General features: G+C 41.3%; 1 protein-coding gene across 2 annotated transcripts; it reads left to right on the plus strand.

Annotated features, from left to right (window-relative positions):
• The first annotated feature begins 3076 nt into the window (after positions 1-3076).
• Positions 3077-13722, plus strand: si:dkeyp-114g9.1 (uncharacterized protein LOC555399 homolog). Of its 2 annotated transcripts, none has more exons than XM_055872797.1 (8): positions 3077-3819; positions 5298-5577; positions 5982-6104; positions 7027-7338; positions 7770-7861; positions 9578-9759; positions 10933-11102; positions 13115-13722. In XM_055872797.1, exons 1-8 carry the CDS (start codon positions 3562-3564, stop codon positions 13294-13296), a joined length of 1599 nt encoding a protein of 532 aa, XP_055728772.1. In that variant the 5' UTR covers positions 3077-3561; the 3' UTR covers positions 13297-13722. The 2 variants fall into 2 exon arrangements, with proteins under 2 accessions (XP_055728772.1, XP_055728773.1); XM_055872798.1 differs by having other exon boundaries at positions 3120-3819; positions 7081-7338.
• The last annotated feature ends 4657 nt before the right edge of the window (positions 13723-18379 follow it).

Consider the following 18379-nt stretch of genomic DNA (forward strand, 5'->3'; position numbering starts at 1 on the left):
AACAAGAACTGACGATCCGGCTGAGGCCCGACGTAGGATGGGTGCCAACCGGGCAAGGAAACCTCTCAAGCCAGCTAGGGCGTGGAAGCCCGACGAGCTGGCTAGGCACCCCCGGTTTCATCCGTGGAATGCCAGTACTCCCCGATGCTTCGTATGATGGCTGATGCATTCTGTCACATGAGTTGACTCTGGAGAGACGAAGCAGGTACAGGGAGTCAAACATTTAATAAGGAACGGACATGGAACGAGACAGGAATAGCATAAGTATACAAGAAAACAAAGACAAAAAACAATCAATGCATCAGCAGGGAACAGAGCAAGGGAACTGACAAATATAGGGGAGGAAATAAACAGATGATGAGTGAGTCCAGGTGAGTCCAATATCGCTGATGCGCGTGACGAGGGAAGGCAGGTGTGCGTAATAGATGATAGGAGTGAGTGAAGCAGGGCAGCCTGGCACCCTGAAGCGCCAGGGGGAGGGGGAGGGGCGGGAGCAGACGTGACAATAATAACCATCGTTATGTTTGGAGGAAAATGGGGGAGGCTTGCAAGCCGAAGAACAACATCCCAATTGTGAAACATGGGGGTGGCAGCATCATGTTGTGGGGGTGCTTTGATGCAGGAGGGACTGGTGCACTTCACAAAATAGATTGCATCATGAGGTAAGAAAATTATGTGGATATATTGAAGCAACATCTCAAGACATCAGTCAGGAAGTTAAAGCTTGGTCACAAATGGGTCTTCAAAATGGAAATGACCCCAAGCATACTTCCAAAGTTGTGGCAAAATGGCTTAAGGACAACAAAGTCAAGGTATTGGAGTGGCCATCACAAAGCCCTGACCTCAATGACATTGAAAATGTGTGGGCAGAACTGAAAAAGTGTGTGTGAGTAAGGAGGCCTACACACCTGACTCAGTTACACCAGCTCTGTCAGGAGGAATGGGCCAAAATTCACCCAACTTATTGTGGGAAGCTTGTGAAAGGCTACCTGAAACATTTGACCCAAATTAAACAATTTAAAGGCAATGCTACCGAATACGAATTGAGTGTATGTAAACTTATGACCCACTGGGAATGTGATGAAAGAAATAAAAGCTGAAATAAATCCTTCTCAACTATTATTCTGACATTTCACATTCCTAAAATAAAGTGGTGATCCTAACTGACCTAAGACATGGAATTTTTACCAGGATTAAATGTCAGGAATTGCAAAAAACTGAGTTTAAATGTATTTGGTTAAGGTGTATGTAAACTTCCGACTTCAACTGTATTTAGGCTGCAATCTGAGGTGCAGTTAACTCTAATGAATTTATCCTCTGCAGCAGAGGTAACTCGTGAGTCTTCATTTCCTGTGGCGGTTCTCATGAGAGCCAGTTTCATCATATCGCTTGATGGTTTTTGCGACTGCACTTGAAGAAACGTTCAAAGTTCTTGAAATCTTCTGCATTTACTGACCTTCATGTCTTAAAGTAATGATACACTGTCATTTCTCTTTGCTTATTTGAGTTGTTCTTGTCATAATACGGACTTGGTCTTTTACCAAATAGGGCTATCTTCTGTATACCACCCCTACCTTGTCACAACACAACTGATTGGCTCAAACGCATTAAGAAGGAAAGAAATTCCACAAATTAACTTTTAACAAGGCACACCTGTTAATTGAGATGCATTCCAGGTGACTACCTCATGCAGCTGGTTGAGAGAATGCCAAGAGTGTGCAAAGCTGTCATCAAGGCAAAGGGTGGCTACTTTCAAGAATTTATTTCACACTTTTTTGGTTACTACATGATTCCATATGTGTTATTTCATAGTTTTGATGTCTTCAATATTATTCTACAATGTAGAAAATAGTAAAAATAAAGAAAAACCATTGAATGAGTAGGTGTGTCCAAACTTTGGACTGGTACTGTAGGTTTTTTCAAAACGTTATATGATATGCTAAAGTGGGTCCGCATATATGCAGCAAGATGTTAAAACAATATCAGTCTACAGGTAACTGACAAAATAAAGGGAACACCAACATAGTGTCATAATAGGGAGTTGAGCGGCCAGAACAGCTTCAATGTGCCTTGGCATAGATTATACAAGTGTCTGGAACTCTATTATTTGGCGTTTGGTTGATAGCGGCGGAAAACCCTTGTCTCAGGCACTGCTCCAGAATCTCCCATAATTGTTTAATTGGGTTGAGATCTGGTGACAGAAAGACAGAGACACACACAGACACACACCCTTTAAAACCCCTGCACTCCTTTGAGACACATTTTTCAAAGTCACTGAGATGTAGCCAAAATAATGGGCAACTGGGCATTTTTATACATGACTCTAAGTATGATGGTATGTTAATTGCTTAATTAACTCAGAAAACCACACATGTGTGGAAGAACCTGCTTTCAATATACTTTATAACCCTCATTTACTCATGTTTCCTTTATTTTGGCACTTACCTCTATATGGAATATCAGAGAAAACACATAATTTATCTCTTACTTTGCATAGTGCATTGCACTTCAAATACAATACACAATCTCAACATTGCCAAAAGTTTAAAGGAAAGGTTGCTGTCTTATGTTAGGTCTATAAAGTGCTATAGATATTCTGTGACAGAACACTGAGCCAATCACGGCGCAACTAGAGAACATTACCAACCCCTACGCTCTGTATTTTCCACTGGCTGCCCCACCACCACTGAAATTTTTTCTATTATTATTTTTTATTTATTTAAATTGAACCTTTATTTAACTAGGCAAGTCAGTTAAGAACAAATTCTTATTTACAATGACAGCCTACCCCGGCGACTCTGGGCCAACTGTGCACCGCCCTACGGATCTCCCAATCATGGCCGGATGTGATGCAGCCTGGATTCGAACCAGGGACAGCAGTGACACCTCTTAGCACTGAGATGCAGTGCCTTAGACTGCTGTGCCACTCGGAAAGCACTGAGCTAGGCTGAAACACCTGCATTTTGGAGCTGCCTTATTCAAAAAAGCAAATAAGAGGCCATGTTTGTATGCTGCTTTATGAACTCAATTATTTACGATTTTTTTATATTGTTTGAAAACTGATATGTGACACACATTCATGCCAAAATAAGATGCAAAACATGCAACATCCTCTTATTTTTTGCAAAAAATGTGGGGCTCAAAACGGGTCACCACTGGGAAGGAGTTAAATTACCATTTGATATTTGCATTTTCTAAATGGATTGGCTGGGGTAATGTATTAACTTGTAAAATCCTGATGATGACCACGCAATTAGATGGAAAGTCCAATTTACCTAATGTAATGGTAGGCGACCTATATACATAATTGAATGGTACAACCTGAATAGGTGCGCTTGATTTAGATCGCACCGGGTTAGTTTGTCCTTTGGAAAAGCCTTTTCATCATTTGGTAGCTCACTAGGCGAACCCCACTCACTCGGCGCGCCAGGCAAGCTCAATCAATCGTCCCTCGTGCCCAGGTGTAAAACTCCCTGGTGATTTCCCGTTTGACTGCAACAATGGTACGTTCCTAAACCTTAAATCCCTCTCAAACATGGCCGATTTTGGCAGGTGGCAAATATGGCACTTCGTGAGGGTAATTGGGAGGATGAGTTGCAGGGACAGTTCTCGCTTTTATCCGCTACTTCGTTCGAGGTCAAAGAAGAAAGTGAGGCCACACATGGAAGCTCCAACACGGGGATACTAGACTTAAGTGACGAAGTCTTTATTCTCATCCTACGTCGGCTGGATCCCACGTCTCTCTTGAGAGTTGGGAGCACCTGCCGAACCCTTTTTCGAGTTTGTTCCTGCAACTCACTGTGGACAAGACACTTCCAGGTAATGTAAATGTAAACTGCCCGAAATTTGCTGATCCTCTTTTGAATGAAGTTGGTAGGTTATGCATTGCCCCAACTACAGACTTACAAGGTAATGTAATTTAACCAACATTTGTATATATTACTAGTAGTTACATGATATGTACTATATGGTGTAGTACATAGACCAACCTTAGCGATACTGACTTTGCCCTCGGTTCGCGGACAGTCTCTGAAGGTGGAAAATGTTCCGTACATTTTTTTTCTTAAGTAATCTAACAATGAATGTATGTTGCGATATTTATTTCAAGTCTTCTCTCATTGAAAGAAACTGAGTGTCTAGCCCAATATCGGACTAAAGGCCTTTACCTTAACCTTACTCCTTATTCTTACTCCTTATTGTCCAAGGTCCTTACATATTCTGTTTAACGGCGAATTGGCCCAGGAAGCCAATACAAATACGTGAATCGATCATCTCTTTACAGTTTTAATAACATAAATCCTTTCTACTTTTCGATCACATAATAATTTCACAATTATTTAAGTTGCAGAGTACAGTAGTTTTCAGTGGCAACACGTTTGTGGGGTCGTACTAATTATCCATCTGCGTCTTTTTGGATAAGCCAGATGGCTAATTAGCACAGGTAGTCTGTTTTCTGTAAACAAGTGCTGTAACATGGAAATATGGCCGTGTGGGAACCCTAACCATGTAAAGGTGTCAGTTGAACCGTTTTGGGGAAAGTATTTCTCTCGATGAAATGAGGTTCTTATGTTTCCCAAGCCTTACTGCATGCAATGTCTGTTAATGTTCAGACCCAGCGTCAGGGGTCTTAAAGCTGCAATTGGTAACTTTTTGGGTGATTTACCAAATTCACAAAAGTTAAAGCTCGGTCTTTCTTATTAAAAGCAAGTATAAGAAGTGGTAGATCTGTGTGCCATTTCTATGCTTTCCATTAAGTTTAGTTTGTCTTAGTTTTGGTTAATGGAAAAGATTTCAGTGGTTTAGTGTAGAGAATCATTGGACCATCTTGCTTGTTTTGTCACAAACATTAGTTTCAGCACCCAGGAAATGGCGGTGTGAATTTTGCATAGTGCATCTTTAACAAAAATCACCTGTACAGAAGACACCATGTCCAATGACTTATGTTTAATGTAATGGAACTGAGCCATGATTAAGGGCTAGTGGGTGTCCTCCCCGATGTGCTGCATGTCATGAGACGCCTTTCTAGGTCAATGAGAGAAGATTTACACGCTTTTGGATTACTTCGCTCAAAATACCTTTTGCATTTTCTCAATGCGAACTGGACATGGACATTTTGAGACTCCTATTTCTATGAATTGAGAATGAAGACTGTATCTCTAAGGTTAGTCAAATTCTGTTCTACACCAAACAGTAAGAGTTCTGTAAATGGATACTAAATCTTTGGTTAAATCATATCTGGTCTAACAATCTGTAGCTAGCATTGCACGTACAAGAGGCTTTTTCTTCTCTCTACGCAGACCTCATTTGGAGTGCAGTTTGCCACCGCCACCTGCTCCATCTCTGCCAAGAGTGCCTTCCGTTTGATCTTCATGTGGCGGACTCTCTTTAGAAACCTGTACTGTAACCGGTCTCTTCAGGAGAAGCTCTTTGCAGAGATCCCATTCCCACCACACAAGTACTGGGTCCAGTGGCTGGTTCTGGAAGAGACTGTTCCTCTGCCCTCCGTGAGACTGCCTTGCACCGACATAGAGAGCTTATGGGGAATTGAGAAGGAAGTGTTGGAAGGTAAAGTTCAAGGTGAGTTCATTTATTTTAGGAAGATGTAAAGCCATATTTATATTAGCAGTTTGGCTCCTAGGAATTGCCACCCCTTGTCTTAATATTAAAATTGCCCCCCCCCCCCCAGACCATCAGGCTTCTGAATAGCTGCCACTAGTCAGCTACCTGTTCCCCTTGTCCCCCTTCCTGCATCACCCCAATGATCATTTAACATGTTGCAGTTGAATATATGTATATTTTTGATTGTTCTTCCCTTTGACCTGCATTGTTGGAGCTCGGTGCTTAGGCTCTTCACTGTAGCCTGCACATGTACATCTGCAACCCTGTGCATGTGACTAAACTCCCTGAATCTAAATAAAGTTTGTCAGGTAGTGGAGGAATGTTGGTCATGTTAATATTGCAACTGTTTTGTTCTTTGGCAGAGGAAGATGAGGATGAGGGCAGAATGCTGAAGTTCGAATGGAAGGAGCTGTATGCCTTGGCTCTTGAGCACCATGGAAGCATTGCCAAGGTTTTCCAGCATGTTCTCAACCAACAGAGCAATGGTAGGTTGTATGGGCCATACCACTTTTAGCTTTTCATTAGTGCTCTTTGTTCAGTCAATACTCTGTTAATTTGCTAAAGGTGGGTTGTTGCTGGGATAATTAAGATTTGTCTGCTTTCTACAACCAGTTATGAATTGCAATCTCTTTACGGTGACTGCAATGTGACTCAAAGGTGGTACTGTCCTTTATTGGCAGCTATGAGCCTGCTGCCATATTGTTATTCAGATTGACTTTTTGGCAGTGCAGATGAAGGCTCCTGACTGTTGTGCTGTATCTATGGTCAACTTATTTGTGAATTCTGTCCAGAAACATAGCTATTCCCAATGGGTAAAGAGAAGGTTCTGTTATTTTTTTTTTTAGAAGTTGACACCACACCTATAAGCATTGACTTTATTTCATCTTCAAAACAGAGCTCTGATCTTACTCATCATACCCAATCTCTTGAATGTTGTACTGGGAAGCACGAAATTGCCATTTTACTCTGGAAAACCTTTTTGAGCCATATCCTCTTGCTGGATTTTGGTTTATGATGGAAGACATCAAGGTAAAAAAGTATATCCTTCTTTTTGCTCTGCTGAGCTGCTTCAAAGTGTTTTTATCAGCTGATATGGGGAGCAGAAACTAGATGCATGGTTTCAGTCTGAGCTGTCTCCCCCTGGATTATAAACCATGTTTTACCCTCTGGACTGAAGCCCTGCCCTTTGTATGCCATCTGAAACTAACAGCCTAAGCCTATAGGTAGGGCAGCTAATGGCCTTCAGGCCTCCCTTACTTGTATCTTATGATGCAGTAGAGTTTGTAATTACTTTGGTAAGTGGCAGACGGGCATTGATCTGTGTCCATCGATAAATGAGTCATGTTTTTGGGCTCAGCTGGCTTTAACTGTATTGGAACATAAATGCAACTTTACCCCTCGACACAGTGCATCCACTTGAGCTAAAGGTTTCTACCCTGATGTGGACTTCTACCCTACCAGACCACTGTGAGCTGGAGGCCATGTTCAGTCAGTACAGCCAGTGTCGCTTCCAATGGCTCTTCACCTACTGGTTGTTCCGCCAGCCTGCACCCTTCGACAGGCAGCTCAGGGCCATCTACCTGCAGTGGCAGGAGCACAGCAAGAGGAAGGTAGTGTCCTGGGGAGACACGTTGTGTGACATCAGGTACCTGGCCTCATTGCATCACATCACCACCGACTACTGGCGGGGCAAGCTGGCCCAGGGTGACGAGACTGTGGGTAAGTAGCGCTTTCCGATATTGCTCCTCGCCCCACTTTTATTCTGCTTTGTGTTAATGTTATGCACAGTCATGGCACATGCTCTCATTTGGAGTGGATTAAATCTTTAGTTCTGGATTTGTTTTAGGATGGTGTCCCCTCAAGTCATAAATATACTTCAGTCATTATGGTTATATTCATTTTCTATGCCTCAAGAATATCATACCATCTTGATTTCTAACTTAATGGTGTAATTTCTTTAAATTATTAATTAGACCAGTGAGTACAGGTCAATGAATAAGCCTCTCCATGCAATGTGGCTCTTCAATAGAATGTTACCCTGTGGTGCTCTGTACTGACAGGTCTTGTACAAGGTCTCCTGGGATCAAATGGCTCAGCATGGAGCTCTCACGGCTGCTGGCTTCTCAAGTATCTATTCTCCTTTCTCCCAGGAATTCAGACAGTGGAAAACTATTTCTCCATGTGCAAATCCCTGGTGGCCTGGATTTTAGGGCGTGACTGGGGCAGATTGAAATGCAAAAAGGTATGGTAAAGGACTGTTTATTCTGCCCTTTAATGACTTGGTGTCAGGCAAAGTGAGTAGTGTACCTACTGAAATAGGAGCACAAGCTGTGTTTTTGCCCACACTCAGTGTTTTTAGCACCATGCTGAAATAATCTATACAGGTGAGACCTTCAGACTGATGTATACAAATTACATTTTGGCATCTATTCAGTAGTCGTTAGTATTCCATCAGTGTTCATATACTTCCATTAAGCATCTCCAGAGCATTAGCTCTGTGCTGGTGATTTCACAAGTCACAGATTGAACAGGCAGCAGGAAGCTTGCAGTCTAATGTAATGGGCTGCTTAATGTATTATAGACATATCAGTGATGTCCTACTCAATTACACTTCATGTGTGAATCCAGCTAAGCTGCTACAATGCACTCCATAGCAGTAGTAAATGACTGTTACCAAGAGAATTGGTAACATCAGATTGGCACAAACTGCTTATGTAAGCAATTATGACAGTTTTTCTCATCTGGTTTACTTAACGTATAGAAATGGAAAAGCACTTGTGAAAGGTGAACTCAGTGACATGTTGTCATGAGCAGCACCTCAGATTGGGATGAGTGATGCAAGACTCTGTCACACAGTATCTGCTCATGTGCACAGGTTTGCATCACTTACAGCATGGTAGCCATGAAGTTGATCCCCACGCTTCAATGCTCTTAGTAGGGAAAATTGACAATGATGTTTACCGTCTGTCATATGGCAGAGTCTACTGTAATTTTTGCATGACCGTAGCCTTAATGACATATTATCGTTTATAACTGGTTTTAACTCCCCTGGTCCATAATCCCTTCATGATGGGATCACTTATTAGCCTGTTGTATTGAATTGTTGCCCGCTCAGTGTTTACGTTGAAACTTCAGTGTTTCTATGAAATGTTTGACTGCTTTCTCTTAAAATATATTTCATCTCTGAGACTAACCTGGTAAAGGGAGAATATGTGGACACCTCTTCAAAATATTTTATTCTGCTATTTGTCACACGTTGCTGACCGGTGTATAAAATTGAGCGCACAGCCATGCAATCTCCGGAAGTAGAATGGCCATACTCAAGAGCTCAGTGATTTTCAACGTGGCACCGTCATAGGAGTGGCGTACAGCTCACCGCTATAAGACTCTGGAGTGATGACTCTCACTTCCCCATCGGAGTACGATGGACTAATCTGGGTTTGGCGGATGCCAGGGGAACGCTACCTGCCCCAATGCATAGTGCCAATTAACATTTGGTAGAATAATGGTATGGGGCTGTTCATGGTTTGAGCTAGGCCCCTTAGTTCCAGTGAAGGGAAATTAACTCTACAGCATACAATGATTTTCTAGATGATTCTGTGCTTCTGCACAGAGCCCTGACCTCAACATCATCAAACACCTTTGGGATGAATTGGAATGCCGACTGCGAGCCAGGCCTATTCGCCCGACATCACTAATGCTCTTGTGGCTAAATGGAAGCAATCCCTGCAGCAATGTTCCAACGTCTAGTTGAATGCCTTCCCAGAAGAGTGGAAGCTGTTAAAGCTGCAAAGGGAGGACCAACTCCATATTAATGCCCATGATTTTGGAATGAAATGTTTAAGTTTGTCCACAAACTTTCGGTTTGCTCATGTGTTTTTGTATTTCAGCTTCTGGCTGAAATTAAACTTGTAGTGTTGGCTGCTTTTAAGTGTTACTATGTGTTGACTGAGTGCAGGTGTATGAGGACACACTGGAGGGTGTGTACCTGCTGCTGAGGAGGGAGATGCAGGAGACCCTGGTGGAGCGCGAGAGGTTCTGGCAGGTGGCCAAGGTCCAGATGACCCGAGTGTGCACCCTGGAGGAGACTGCTGTAAACTATGTCAACTGGAAGATGATTGAAACACTGCCCTACTACAAGTATGTGTCTGTTCTAAAGTTTGGGCTGCATAATCTGCATTTCAGATTCTTGAGGGAATATGGGATTACAGGTTGTGTTTGGAAGAAAATTGTTAACTAGAAAAGCCTCTTGACCTCTTAGCAGTCACTGCTTGACTACAATAATCTTCTCAATTTTAAGACTCATTGGGTTTGGCTGATTCTGGGCTACCTGATGTGAATTTGTCCTGTGAGGTTGTGATTAGCTAGAAAGTGATTCTACTCTATTAAAAGTGAGTTTCACTATTTGAGGGGTGTGCTGCTGGTATGCTCTTTGACAGGGCTTTGAAGCTGGGGGGAAAAGCAGTGAGTATTGGGGCACTGCTGGTAGCTTCAAACACAGTGCCTGCAGCACCCAGCGCTATCCACTGTCAGTCGATGATCTGTTTGAACTTCAAGACCGCTCATCCCCTCGACCTATACAGTGAAGTTCATCAGAAGCACTCAAACCCAGAGCTTGAATTTTTACCCCAGAGATGAATGACATTTTTCAAAATGGTGTTTTTCCCCTGCCTTAAGGGATGAGGAGCTGAAAAAGCCCTGACTGGCTGCAGGACAATTTAATGACTGCTTGAGAATAAAAAGCCTTTCATAATGGTAAAATCAATGTAATATTTAAAATGCCCTTAGTATTCAGAGCCTGGCCTGGTGAGTCATTTAATATTCTGATAATCTGCTCCCAAATTTAAGGCTTTGGAGAGAATGGGTTGTTAGCATAACTTGCGTTCTCTGAAAGTTACTTTGGCCACAGCACTTTCCTCTGACATTGCAGTAAATGTCCCTAGTGATTTGGGTGTTTTTGAATATAATGAACAGTTCATCGTTCTAAGAGGAGAAATTGCCTTCATGGCACTTCACTGTTTTCTTGCACATGCTATTTTCCAGCCTCATGTGGTTTGATCATGTAAAATGTGTCCCTGCTCCTAAAAGAATGATGCTCAAAGAAACTGAATACTCTTTCCTTGTTACTCCAAGGTCTCAATTCAGGGCCACCCACCTATTAATATCTGCCTTCTGTTTCACTCTTCATTTTGTTTAATTTATAGCAGGATCATTAGGAATTCCATTTTTTTCTGTCATTCATTAATATGCATTTAATTTTAGTGAGATTCCCATTAGAAATGGCTGAAGTGTATAACTCTGGCCATCCCTCAGGCTGTACATGGTGTCAGGCAACATGGTGTACCTAGACCACGTGCAGGGCTTCCTCCACAGGAAGAGGCTGGTCCATGACTGGTTCTTCATTAAGGAGAACACCTGGGTCAGACAGCTGCTGCCTGGTGACCTCTACCCTCTCCTGGAGTTTGACACCAAGATCTCCCAAGGTATAGTAGGACCTCTGTTCCCCTGTATATATCCATCTGATCAGCCACAAGGTTGTGTTCTTCAGTATACACTGAGTGTACAAAACATTAGGAACACCTTCCTAATATTGAGTTGCACCCCCTTTTGCCAAAAGTGTTCCACAGGAATGCTAGCCCAAGTTGACTCGATGCTTCCTAGTTTTGTCAAGTTGTCTGATGTCCTTTGGGTGGTGGACCATTCTTGATACACTGAGTGCGGAAAACCCAGCAGCATTGCAGTTCTTGACAAACTGGTGCACTTGGCACCTACATAACCCATTCAAAGGCACTTAAATATATTTTGTCTTGCCCATACACACTGAATGGCCCACATTCACAAACATTTCTCAAGGCTTAAATCCTTTATTAACCTCTCCTCCCCCTTCATCTACACTGATTTGAAGTGAATTTAACAAGTGACATCAATGAGGTCATAGCTGTCAGTCTGTTATGGCAGGTGTTATGTTTTGTATATTGTATACCCCCTACCACTGAATCAGCCACATAATGTTCTCTGGAGACTCCGACGCTTAGATTTCCCTCTTTCTATTGAATTCTTCAACACTGTCCTTTCTCATTTAGGTTCTTACTATACTTAATAAAATCTTTGCATTTGTATTTTGAGTTCTAGTTCATATAAGGAAATCAGTCAATAGAAATAAATTCATTAGGGCCTAATCTATGGATTTCCCATGACTGGGCAGTGGTGCAGCCATGGATGGGCCTGGGAGGGCATAGGCCCACCCAGAAGTTATTTTACAACAAAAGGGCTTTATTAGACATAAATAAACAGTTCCTTGATATGCCACACTTGTCATGTGGCTAGATTATCTTGGCAAAGGATAAATGCTCACTAACTGGGATTAACAGATTTGTGCACCAAATTTGAGAAATAAGCATTTTGTGTATTGAATGTCATGTCTAAGGTCTCTTGTGTAGTATTGTGATTTGTCTATTTTTAATCCCTGTTCCTGCAGGAGGCCTTTTGCCTTTGGTAGGCTGCCATTGTAAATAAGAATTTGTTCTTAACTGATTTGCCTAGTTGATACATGGGACCAACATTTAATTTCTTTCAGTATAGTTTAACTTGTAGTGTTGAGGCAGGTTTTTCAGCCTTAAAGGACTCTTTTCAATCCGCATTACAGAAGTTCAGGTTTACAGCCTGATTGCCTTTAAATTTAAATGTTCCTGCTTTAGACCACATTCATGTTAAAAGCTGCATGTCAGCTCAATCTGAAGTCACCACTACATGTCTATTGTGGAATCTGTAATTCTTTAAACTGAATAGAGCCATACATGACGATATTGATCATAATCAGAATTTGATAGTGACAAAACAAATGTTCTTGGTTGGCATGCATTTCTCCTGTACATCAGGGGGAAATCCCCCTCCGTGCATTCAGGGTGGTAGTTATTGACTGCAAATAGTTTGACATTTAACCTGGGCTGTGCTACAGTCATCCATCCACTGGCCCTGGCAGGTTGTCAAAACACTGTAAAAAGCCTTAATTAGGATTTAGTACCTGGGCCTGCCCACAGCTGTCTGACCCATGGGCCTGATCATAGATTGACACACCCAAAGGGGCCATTTGTCTTGTTTACAAGCTTCAAATAGCTTTGCAGGTCTGTTCCTTATGCTGCACCTGTAGTTCTTCAAATACACACAGCAGCTAACCTTTTTTTTTTTTTACACTACTCACTGTATTAGTGTTCCTAGGAGGGTTTCCTGTAGTGGATGGCTGCACAAATGCTTTCATTTTTATTCTCATACACAGGCACACAAAGGTGTGGATCTGCCAATATGGTCCTGCTCTATCCCGGTTTGGTTGGAAGATATGGTTTTTGCATGGCTTTCAGTGTGGTTGACTTGTGGTTTGTGGGGCTGTTGTCTTATGTTGCTGTGTGGTTTCTAAGGGTATAGTTTGATGCTCTACACTTTTGTGATGTGGTCTACTGACTGCAGGGCGATTGTCTGATACGGTGTCTCTTTACAGACAGCCTGCATGGAGACTCCATGCCAGCCCAGTTGAGCAGGGTGCTCTGGCTGTACCTCCACTCTGGACGGACACTCTACCTGGAGGCAGTGAAAGGCCTGGTGCTGCAGTGTGCTCAGGCCAGTCTGGGCCACTTCTGCAGCCTCTCCCCTGGCGCCTCCGTTCAGCCCCATGTCAGCTAGCTGGCTAACACAGATTGACCACTTCGTTTTAGAGCCTCTACGAGATGTACAGTACCACTTTTTTCTATACTGGATCCAGTGTCCACAGTGCTTTTCACTTTTTACTGTATTTTATCACCACTTAGATTTTAGCTAGTGCTGGTGAGCTGGAATCTAGATTTTAAATGAATTTTTAAACTTTAATCTTTATCAATAGTTAATGAAATGTAGGCTATTGATGTACATTGTAGAAACCTTGTTTGCTAACATGTAATTACTCTACAGCCAACATTTGAGAAAAGCCATTGAAGTGTTGGCATTTATCAATCATTCTCAAATGGTGGTAATTTTTTTTCAAAGCCTAACAATTCTTGGCCAAATAACAAAGGCTAGAAACTTAACAGTGCTGGGTTGCTCTATAATGAATAAACAACTCTGACAAACTTTCTTCTGATTTGTCGTTTCTAAGTAGTGTGTGTGTAATAGAGGTCGACCGATTACGATTTTTCAACTCCGATACCGATTAACTTCTTACGGCTGAGATCCCGTTAACGGGATTGACTTGACAACAGCCAGTGAAAATGCATGGCGACAAATTCAAACAAATCTCATAATTAAAATTCCTCAAACATACAAGTATTTTACACCATTTTAATGAAACTTGTTAATCCCACCAGTGTCCGATTTCAATTAGGCTTTACGACGAAAGCACACATCTTATGTTAGGTCAGTACCTATTCACAGAATAAAACAGCCATTTTTCCAGCCGAAGAGGAGTCACAAAAAGCAGAAATGGAGAAAATGAATCACTAACCTTTGATCATCAGCTGACACTCATAGGACTTCATTTTACACAATGCATGTATGTTTTGTTCAAAAGTTCATATTTAAATCCAAATCTTTGTTTACACTGGCGCGTTATGTTCAGTATTGTTTTACCTCCAACATCCAGTGATTTTGCAGAGCCACATCAATTTACAGAAATACTCATAATAAACATTGATAAAAGATACAAGTGTTTTACATGGAACTTTAGATAAACTTATCTTTGGGTTAGGGGGCAGTATTTTCATGTCCGGATGAAAAGCATGCCCAGAGTAAACAGCCTGCTACAAAGTCATAAAAGCTAGAATATGCATATTAGTAGATTTGGATAGAAAACACTGAAGTTTCTAAAACTGTTTGAATGATGTCTGAGTAACAGAACTCATCAGGCAGGCAAAAACCTGAGAAAATCCAACCAGGAAGTGGGAAATTTGAGGTTGGTTGATTTTCAACTCTGCTCTTATTACCAATATCCCACTATCTTTAATGTTGCACTTCCTAAGGCTTCCACTAGATGTCAACAGTCATTAGAACCTTGTTCTGATGCTTCTACTGTGAAGTGGGGCAGAAGCAGAGAGGAATGAGTAAGGTTTATCATGACCTGAACTTGCCCTGACAATGCGTGTTCACGTGAGAGCGAGCTCTGTTCCATCGTACTTCTGAAGACACAGGAAAAATCCGGTTGGCACATTATTGAAGAATTGTTAACATCCTAAAGATTGATTAAATACTTTCATGTTTTTACGGACTGTAATATATTAAGAAATACATTTCGTCCGTACTTTCCGCTGGACTTGCCCGCGCGTCGTGAGTTTGGAAAGTGTACTGAATGCTAGAACGAGGAATTTGGACATAAATGATGGACATTATCGATTAAAACAAACATTTATTGTGGAACTGGGTTTTCTAGGAGTGCTTTCTGATGAAGATCATCAAAGGTAAGTGAATGTTTATAATGTCACTTCTGACGGCATATGGTGGCTATATTTGTCTTGATTGGGCTCTGAGCGCCAACTCAGATTATTGCATGGGTTGCTTTTTTTCGTAAAGCTTTTTTGAAATCTGACAACGGTTGCATTGAGAAAAGGATCTATAATTCCATGCAAAACAGTTGTATCTTTTAGCAATGTTTGAGTATTCCTGTAAATTGATGTGGCGCTTTGCAAAATCAAAGGATGTTTTGTGACTTCTGAACGTAAGGCGCCAAAGTAAACTCAGATTTTTGGATATAAATATGAACTTTACCGAACAAAACACATTTATTGTAACATGAAGTCCTATGAGTCATCTGAACATCATCAAAGGTTAGTGTTAATTAATTTTGTAATTAATGTTCATTAATTGCAATTATCTTTAAGTCTGAAACCCAGAGGGTGTAAAGTTCTGGTGTAAATGAAACGGACAGCATTCCCATCTCACAATTAGTCAGATACAATTTTATTGTCGACAGCTCTGACATGCATATACAAAAACGTTCCTTTTATCCCTTAAACTACGCACATACATGCACACTATATTTGGATTATCCCCTGACGTCTCGCCACAGTTTATTACTCATCTGACGGTTCCAGTCCCCCCCAGATACGGAAAACCTGGAGGGGCTCTCCATGTCATCTCCACAGTTATAGCTAGGTCGGTTTATAGCTGGGTCGGTTCAAACATAGGTTAAGGAGTCTCTTTGCTTTCTTTCAGCACACATACATTCCTTTCTTCCCCAATGGTTATTTTTAATTACCCCTTGTCCATGCTACATAACCTCTAATCCTAATGGTTAAGTTTCTGGGTAGAATTATTTAATCACTTATCTTAAACCTTGATAAATTATTTTAAGTTAGTGACTAATTTAATCTTTCTGCTTTTTGTGAATCCTCTTTGGCTGGAAAAATGGCTGTTTTCTGTGAATAGGCACTCACCTAACAAAGGTTTGCTTTCGTCGTAAAGCCTTTCTGAGATAAGACACTGTGGCTGGATTTACAAGTGTTTCTTTAAAATGGTGTAAAATACATGTATGTTTGAGGAATTTTAATTATGGGATTTCTGTTTTTGAATTTGGCGCCCTACAGTTTCACTGGCTGAAGAGGTGGGACGCTAACGTCTCACGTACCCTAGAGGTTAATGCAACCGCTGTCAGATTTAAAAAACTTTACGGAAAAAGCACACCATCCAAAACGAGCCATACAGGTACCCGCCATGTGGAGTCAACAGAAGTCAGAAATAGCATTATAAATATTCACTTACCTTTGATCTTCATCAGAATGGAATCCCAGGTCCACAAATGTTTTTTGTTCGATAACGTCCAAATACTTCCCATTTTGTTCGCGTTTAGATCAAAATTGATGACGCGCAGGCCAGACAAAGTAAAAAAATTCCATTACAGTTCGTAGAAACATGTCAAACAATTTATAGAATCAATCTTTAGGATGTTTTAACAAATCTTCAATGTTTCAACCGGAGAATTCCTTTTGTAGAAATGCAATGGAAAGCAGTTAACTCTCACGGGGGAGCGCCTGAGTGAGCTCATGGCACTCTGCCAGACACCTGACTCAATCAGCTGTCATTCCCTCATCCTTCACAGAAGCATCAAACAAGGTTCTAAAGACTGACATCTAGTGGAAGCCTTAGGAAGTGCAATATGACCCCATATAGACTGTATATTGAATAGACAAACCTCAGATTTCCCACTTCCTGGTTGGATTTTCTCAGGTTTTTGCCTGCCACATGAATTCTGTTATACTCTGACATTCAAACAGTTTTAGAAACTTCAGTGTTTTTTTTTTATAGAAACTTCAGTTTTTTTCTATCCAAATCTACTAATAATATTTAATTTTAGCTTCTGGGACTGAGTAGCAGGCAGTTTACTCTGGGCACCTTATTCATCCAAGCTACTCAATACTGCCCCTAGCCATAAGAAGTTAGTCAGCTTTTTATATATATATTTGTATTGATGACTACAATACTGAATACAATACTTAACTAAATATAATACATCAATAAAATCAATTTAGTCTCAAATAAATAATGAAAGTGTTTAAATAATGCAAAAACAATATGTGCCATGTAAAAAAAGCTAACGTTTAAGTTCCTTGCTCAGAACATATGAAAGCTGGTGGTTCCTTTTAACATGGGTCTTCAATATTCCCAGGTAAGACGTTTTAGGTTGTAGTTATTATAGGACTATTTCTCTCAACCATTTTGTATTTCATATACCTTTGACTATTGGATGTTCTTATAGGCACTTTAGTATTGTCAGCCACATCTCAGGAGTTGATAGGCTTGAAGTCATAAACAGCACAATGCTTGAAGAGCTGCTGGCAAACTCAGTAAAGTGCTGTTTGAATGAATGCTTACGAGCCTGCTGCTGCCTACCATCGCTCAGTCAGACTGATTTGAATAAACAGACTTAATTATAATAACACACAGAAATACGAGCCTTGGGTCATTAATATGGTCAAATCCGGAAACTATATAATTTCAAATAGAAACCTTTTATTCTTTCAGTGAAATACGAAAACGTTCTGTATTTTATCTAACGGGTGTCATCCCTAAGTCTAAATATTGCTGTTACATTGCACAACCTTCAATGTTATGTCATATTGTACAATTCTAGCAAATTAATTACGGTCTTTGTTTGGAAGAAATGGTCTTCACACAGTTCGCAACGAGCCAGGCGGCCCAAACTGCTGCATATACCCTTACTCTGCTTGCACAGAACGCAAGAGAAGTGACAATTTCCCTAGTTAAAAGAGATTCATGTTAGTAGGCAATATTAACAAAATATGCAGGTTTGCACATTTGTGGCCTGCTGGAGGTCATTTTGCAGGGCTCTGGCAGTGCACCGCCTTGCACAAAGGCGGAGGTAGCGGTCCTGCTGCTGGGTTGTTGCCCTCCTACGGCCTCCACGTCTCCTGATGTACTGGCCTGTCTCCTGGTAGCGCCTCCATGCTCTGGACACTACGCTGACAGACACAGCAAACCTTTTTGCCACAGCTCGCATTGATGTGCCATCCTGGATGAACTGCACTACCTGAGCCACTTGTGTGGGTTGTAGACTCCGTCTCATGCTACCACTAGAGTGAAAGCACCGCCAGCATTCAAAAGTGACCAAAACATCAGCCAGGAAGCATAGGAACTGAGAAGTGGTCTGTGGTCACCACCGACAGAACCATTCCTTTTTTGGGGGTGTCTTACTAATTGCCTATAATTTCCACCTTTTGTCTATTCCATTTGCACAACAGCATGTGAAATTTATTGTCAATCAGTGTTGCTTCCTAAGTGGACA

This window comes from Salvelinus fontinalis, chromosome 20, assembly GCF_029448725.1.
Source record: "Salvelinus fontinalis isolate EN_2023a chromosome 20, ASM2944872v1, whole genome shotgun sequence".
NCBI lineage: Eukaryota > Metazoa > Chordata > Actinopteri > Salmoniformes > Salmonidae > Salvelinus > Salvelinus fontinalis.

What these genes read in the sequence shown, in the direction of transcription:
- si:dkeyp-114g9.1 (XM_055872797.1), top strand. Translation starts at nt 3,562, where the DNA reads ATGGCACTTCGTGAGGGTAATTGGGAGGATGAGTTGCAGGGACAGTTC. An exon ending in GTTGGAAGGTAAAGTTCAAG is followed by an intron (nt 5,578 to 5,981) that starts GTGAGTTCATTT and finishes GTTCTTTGGCAG; the next exon opens with AGGAAGATGAGGATGAGGGC. An exon ending in TCTCAACCAACAGAGCAATG is followed by an intron (nt 6,105 to 7,026) that starts GTAGGTTGTATG and finishes CCCTCGACACAG; the next exon opens with TGCATCCACTTGAGCTAAAG.